This window comes from Haemaphysalis longicornis, unplaced genomic scaffold (genome assembly GCF_048455015.1).
Source record: "Haemaphysalis longicornis isolate Haplotype H1 unplaced genomic scaffold, Haemaphysalis longicornis Haplotype H1 scaffold_12, whole genome shotgun sequence".
Classification (NCBI taxonomy): domain Eukaryota; kingdom Metazoa; phylum Arthropoda; class Arachnida; order Ixodida; family Ixodidae; genus Haemaphysalis; species Haemaphysalis longicornis.
Genome location: NW_027526225.1, coordinates 88,090,668 through 88,097,009, shown reverse-complemented (window position 1 = coordinate 88,097,009; position 6,342 = coordinate 88,090,668). Strand labels below are relative to the sequence as shown.

At 49.8% G+C, this 6,342-nt stretch overlaps 1 protein-coding gene across 1 annotated transcript in view; it reads left to right on the top strand.

Moving 5' to 3' along the window:
- The first annotated feature begins 5,654 nt into the window (after positions 1-5,654).
- The window catches only part of LOC144162950 (uncharacterized), a 105,317-nt gene continuing 104,629 nt past the window's right edge, over positions 5,655-6,342 (top strand). The window contains exon 1 of the mRNA XM_077693686.1: positions 5,655-6,210. Coding sequence (XP_077549812.1) covers positions 6,129-6,210 — 82 coding nt within the window. The 5' untranslated portion in view covers positions 5,655-6,128. The remainder of the gene's footprint in view (positions 6,211-6,342) is intronic.

The following is a 6,342-nucleotide window of genomic DNA, read 5'->3' as shown; positions in this document are numbered from 1 at the left end:
GGCGTGTCTGGAAAGAACGGTCGTTTCTTTTAGCAAAGGATAGCAGCCGCATGCACGGCAGTGGTCTGCCAGCCGGGAGTAGGTGGTCGCTTTTAGCGACCTTCTATGCTCGCCTAGGCGAGTGTTGACACATCGGCCACTCTGACCTACGTAGCTCTTGCCTCAAGACAGAGGAAGCCGATAAGCTATACCCGTCTCGCACGGAACAAACCTTGGTCTGTGTTACACGCCACAGCTACCCTCTGTACGATTGCCCTCTGCGCGGCTGCGCACTTGAGCACACATCTTGGTAAGCTTATGTGGCGCAGAAAAGCCACACCAACACCATAGCGCTGCGCTACATTTTTTAGCCCGTGGGGCAGCCTATGTGCGTAGGGAACAACAGCAAACCGTTCAGGCTTCACTGCAGGGCCCAGAGCGTCGGCCAAGCCCGATGCCGGGAGGCGCTTAACCAGTTTTTCGCATGCGCGTGAGAGTACATGACGTGGGAAACGTGCGCACTGTAGCCGGTGAACTTGCTGATGAAAGCTTTCTGGAATGCTGTGTGGGCACGACTTCGTTAGAGCAGCTTTGAGTGACGAAAAAGCTATGCCTTGCTTGATTACCTTCGAGTGAGTAGAGGCGTAAGGGAGCAGGGGTTTCTTAGCACGTGGCTGATAGCACCAGCAATCATGGGACGGCAGGAAGGTCAGGCTCAAGTCAAGAAACTGAAGCACCCCTTCTTGCAGAAATTCAACCGTAATTTGAAGCGCAAGGCCACACTCATGAAAAAGGGCAAGAAAAGATCGTGCTGAATTTGCGTAGTCCGCTCTTTTAAACAGTACCAGAAAATCGTCAACGTAGCGGAGCACGTGAACAACCTTTCCTTCTATGCTGGCGGCAAATTTCCTGTCCACTCTACTTAAGAAAATTTCACTCAACACCGGGGCAACTCTGGACCTTATGCAAACCCCTTTCTTTTGAATAAAAAGTGCTCCATCATAGCCAACAACTGTCGACTTCAGGTAGCAGGACAGCAGTTCCAGAAAAGACGGAATATGTAGGCCGCAGGAGTTCCTCATCATTGCTTTCAAGGATGCATAATCTAACACTTTCCATCAGTTCATCGTGCGGCAAAGAGAAGGAAAGGTCAGTTACGTCAACACTGATGGCGTGGCAGGTTCCCGGATTGTCCGCCTGAAGGAAGGCGTACGAGCGCCTCTGAATTCATAATACGGAAGGGATCTTGCACCTTCAAAGAGTTCAAATGCTTCTGGTGAAAGCCCGAGACCACATACTGCCATGTATTTCGTTCTGTAACAATTGCGTGGAACGGCACACCCCTCTTGTGGGTTTTGGCAGTAAAAAAGATGTCCAGACAAGACTTTTCAGCCTTCTTAACCTCGGTTGCCATGCTTTCAAGGTTAAGGTCAATAAGCAGGGCAACAGCATTCTGCCTAAACGTCTTGGCCTTAACAGAGACTCGTGCAAATTTTTTTTTTTTTGATCGCTCCGAGAGCCTTCTCGTTAAACTGACCCTCCGGAATTATCACAAACATACCCTCCTTATCAGCTTCCATCAACCTCAACCCCTGGCTCACCAAAGAATTGACAACGTAGGATAACGACGTGGACTCACGCTTGTCGCTGCCGGACTTTTCCACACCGGACTTTGCTCTCTTCTGTTGTAAACGCTTATTTTCCGCACGGATCACGTGAATAAAATATAGTTGTGAGCCAGCGCTCGTCCTGTCCGTTCCCTTCATCCACGTCTTTTTTTCGCGCTGTTGCCCAGAATGACTATTTGCAAAGTTTGTATACATCATGATCGTTGCTTCTTTTGTTGTTTGAATGTGATAAATGTTATGACTGTGTTATGTTATGCCGTGATATGGTTTGTCGCATGACAAACCATGCAACACCCTTTGTGGCTTTAAAACACTATTCGCAAAGTTTGTATACGTCATGATTGGTCATGATCATTGCCTTTTTCGTTTGAATGTAATGAATATTATGACGTGCTATGTTATGTGGGGATACGGTTCGTCGCATGATATGTTATGTTATTATACGTTATGATATCCTCACTTACCTTCTATTTTTCAACATGTCGTTGTGGCTCCGCTGCAGACATGACGTATTTTGCATTGGACCCGCTACTATCCAATTGGCTACGAATTCAAACACCGTATTGAATACTTCTGTAAATAAGAGATGAATAAACTGAAACTGGATGTTCTCCGCTCCAGCTTTAAAGCCAGCAGGAAGGAGCTAGATAAGCAAGTTTATGAAACACCAGGATAGCAAGTTGGGCGAGTTGCTATGTTTTCACACTGAAAAAGAACCGGCGCACTGATAAAGACAAGGACGAGAAAGGGTACAAACACAACGCTGCACTCACAACTGATGGTTTTATTGAAAAAAATGCGCGCCAATCCACCCTGTGGAGGTGGTTGGAAAGCGAAGCTGTAACCGACACCCGCAACGATTACCCATGTGATATCACTTGAATTCACACACGTGGATGTGCAAAGAGTGAAGCCAGAGACAAGTGAAATTCCCTTAACCACGCCCTTTATTACTTCAAATAGATATTCTTTGCTAAGGTTAAATCAATGCATGATTCATGAACGGTGGTCGGTTGAGTTGTAGTAGTGAAGCACTTGAATAAAACTTTTTTTTTTAAATAAAGTTAAAGGAAGCTCAAACCCGGTGTTAGACGATCCCACTCCTCCGTCTCTGCCGCCGCCGCCGGAGGCGACGAGATCGGCGGCAAGGACGGAGAAGTGAAGCTATGCACTGGTGTGAGCTTCCGTTTTTAACTAAGTCCTAGCGCATTCCCAAGGCCACTACACTTCCCGTGGGTGGAGCGCACAGCGCGCGAGAGGTCGCGTGACGCTTTCACGTGCCGTTCAGCGAAAACGCGGGGAGTAATCCCGCAGATGTGCTCGGTAAGTGCACCGTGTGCCTCCCGCGTCTCCGCCTGGGTTCGTAGCTCAATTGGTAAGACAACGGGCGCTCGCTTCGTTTGTCTGTTCGTTCCAGGTTCGATTCCTGGCGGTGCCAGTAATTTCTTTTATTTGGTTGCGGGAGTTTTCTGTTGACACCAACGGTCGTGACAGAACCCTTGGGGGGTAGAGGTAAAACGCTTCGCTTTAAAAAGCGAATATGTATGCAGTAAACCGCGCGTGTTAAATGAGTTAAATTACAGAAGAGACCAATGCGCAGGTCTGCATATTGTCAAGGCCCACTCTCTGCAAGATAAGAAACTTCCCTTATGTGCAAGGTCACAGAAGGTTGGCTGAAGCAAGATTTACGATATTTAGAAATGTAAAACACCTCTGACACTTCTCCTGAAGTGCAAAGAATTTTTGTTGCCACAGTTGATTGATTCTGGGGTTTAACGCGCCGACGCAACGCAGGCGATGAGGCGCGCCGTAGTGGAGGGCTCCGGATTAATTTGACCACCTGGGGATCTTTATCGTGCGCCGAAATCTCGTACACACGGGCGTTTTTGCTTTTCGCCTCCATCAGAAAAGCGGCCGCCGCGGCCGGGAATCGAACCCGCGACCTCGTGCTCAGCATTGTTGCCACAGTTGCGGGCCTCAAATGATTTTTTTAGGTAAACTCAATTTTCTTAGGTAAACTCACCTGCGCGTTACAATCGGGGCTCATTAGAATCGCGCAAATGCGGTATGTTGTCTAGAGCAAGGACAGGGTCTACAACAATTATTTCTCTCTATGATTGGGGTTAATCCCACGCCAGCTTACTTGAAACAAACATTATGAGACTTAGCTATAATACAAATTTATAACACATTTATAAACTTGTTTATAAGGAAAAAAATTATAAGACTGAACGAAGCAAACATTTTGCAATACGGAAATGTAATTGGGGAAAGGTTGAGCTTGAACCACAAGAACTGTTAACACACTGGCCTGCGTATGACAACAAAGCAAGACAAACCGATCCACAAAATTTTCTAATGAAGATATAATAAAGCGAATCTTTCGGTTCTTTCTTTTTTTCTTTTTTTGCTGCTTCAAAGCGAGCGGAACCCAACCTAATTGCAGGTTCTCCGAATGCTGCTTTCGTTACTTTTTTTCTTCCGCGGACTCCCTGTTTACTCCCATGGAAAAAAGTACGCCTCGATGTAAATATGCCTAGACAGACAACCCAACATAACCAGGCGACCAGAAAAAAGTCTAGCCAACTTCCTCGAAGACACGACCAGCGTACTTGGCCAATACTAGCATCACTAGCCAATACCACCCAGACTTGGCGCTCAGAACAATGACCTTTCCTTCGCAAACGACACTGACCACTGCACTGGCGGCGTCTCTTGTTGCTCAGCGTCTACCCGTACCGTCGAAATAAGTTCCATATGCTTCTGTCAGCGCTCAGAACGAACTCACTCGTCTAACCAAGCGCACAAGTAATCGTCTGCTGGGCGCAGCCGAGAAGTTTGTTTGTTGGGACGATCCATCCCAATTCTCATCCTTCTCCCTTTGCTACTCTCGTCCCCGGCAGAAAAAGAAAGAAAAGCCGTTCCACTTAACGTGAAAGCTGTCGTAAATGCAGAGCAGTGATTCGCCATAACGGCCTGTGGCACCGTTATCCGCTTACTACTACTACCCATCACGCTCTTCGCCTCCCTGTCTCACTTCTCTCTTGATGAATTGAACGGAGGTTTGTCCAAAGCAGTTCAAATTTCCCGCCTTCGCAGTGCTCGCGCGCCCCCTGCCTGGAACGAACAGCGCGAGCGGTTCTCGCACGTGCCGGCACCTTACTGCGCAGTCCACAACGCGTTGTTTTTGGCGGTCCCATCTCCCCGCGAGGGGGACTCGAGTAAATGCGCCGCATAGGGGGTGGGTGTATTGCGTTAACGTTTAGTGTTTGGGGAGTTGGTGGTAGTCAATGCGTTGTATCAGCAGCTTCTTGACGTACTTTGAATGAGTCAAGGATATAAGGTGCGTTCGTAGCCTCCCATTCTGTGTCGGCTTTGTGGCGCAGTGGGTGGAGCACCATGTACATTGCGTTCCGCCCGCAGGGTCGAGGGATCGAAACCAGGCGCCGGATAGTATTTTTTTTTTATATAGTGTAGGGGAGGGGTGCGGACAACGACGGTGCGGACTACGACGGACGTCAACGCGGGTGACATCGTGAGTTACCGAAATGCTCTGCATTTAAAAGTAAGAAAGAAGCGGAAAAAAGACGCTAGAGGAAGAGTTCTTTGTTCCCTCCGCTTTCCGGGCTTCTTCCCTGAAACCAGAGACCTTTTCGGACGGCCGGTGGAATGGAGCGGCGCTACCTGGGACGACGACCACACAAACGCGACGTGCACCGAGTGCACCTACCAGAGCAGAAATGGTCGAGGAAGGAAGGGCCTTTCCAAGTACGAAAGAAGGTTGCTCAAAAGAGCGAGAGATCTTGGAAAAAAGCTCGTACCCTCCACTCTCCCCTCGTTCTTCTGCTGGCCAGCTGAGATTCATTTCGTTTTCTTCCTTTCCACCCCAGCCCCCTCGCGCGCCTTTTAAACTGAAAACTCCGGCGGCCATTTCCCTCTCCCTGAAAAGTGAGAGAGAACTGCCGGCGGCCGCCGGCACGCACGCACGCACTACAAAAAAAAAGACGAAACGAGAAGGCATAGCGGCGGCCCACAACACCCCAGCCAGCCGCGGCGGGCCGGTCCCGTCAGCCAACCAACTTCCCCAACCCCCCTCCGCTCTCCGACTACCACCGGCCGGCTCATTCAGGCCTCCGACGACGACGGAGGCGCACGTGAGGAACGCAGTCGTCGCCGCCGGTTTCGACGACCGGTCTCGCACGAGACGCACGTGGAGTCGGACGCTCTCCTGTCAACGCCGCGACTTCGGCTGTGCGCAAAGAGCGTCTCATTTTTGTCTTACCGTGCGTTTACTGAGTTCTTCGGGGCGAGTTTTGGTGCACACTGGACATCCCATGACGTTACGTTAGGTGTCACGGAACTCAGGAGATCGACGTTAGGGAAAAGTTCACCGTGCTTCCTCTTCGACTCGTGAACTGAGGCCGTCTACGGGACGGCGAGTGTAGGGTTCGTCGACGCGGTGTCACGCGCGCAGTGGTGGTGTTGCACCGTCGGTGACCTGCTACTTAATCGAAGGAGGCGATGGCGTCCGCTACCGAAACTACGATGACGTCATCGCTGCGGTTGGCTATTCTTCACCTGATGCTGTTCGCTTTCCACCAAGGTGAGTTGCTCTGCTTTCACGTTAGACGCTTCACGTTTATGATGGCGAACACCGCGTTCGCCTTAGTTCCATCTCCACTACGATTAACTCTTCGGAATTTCGAATAACTGCGGCGAAGTAATGCCAACGGTG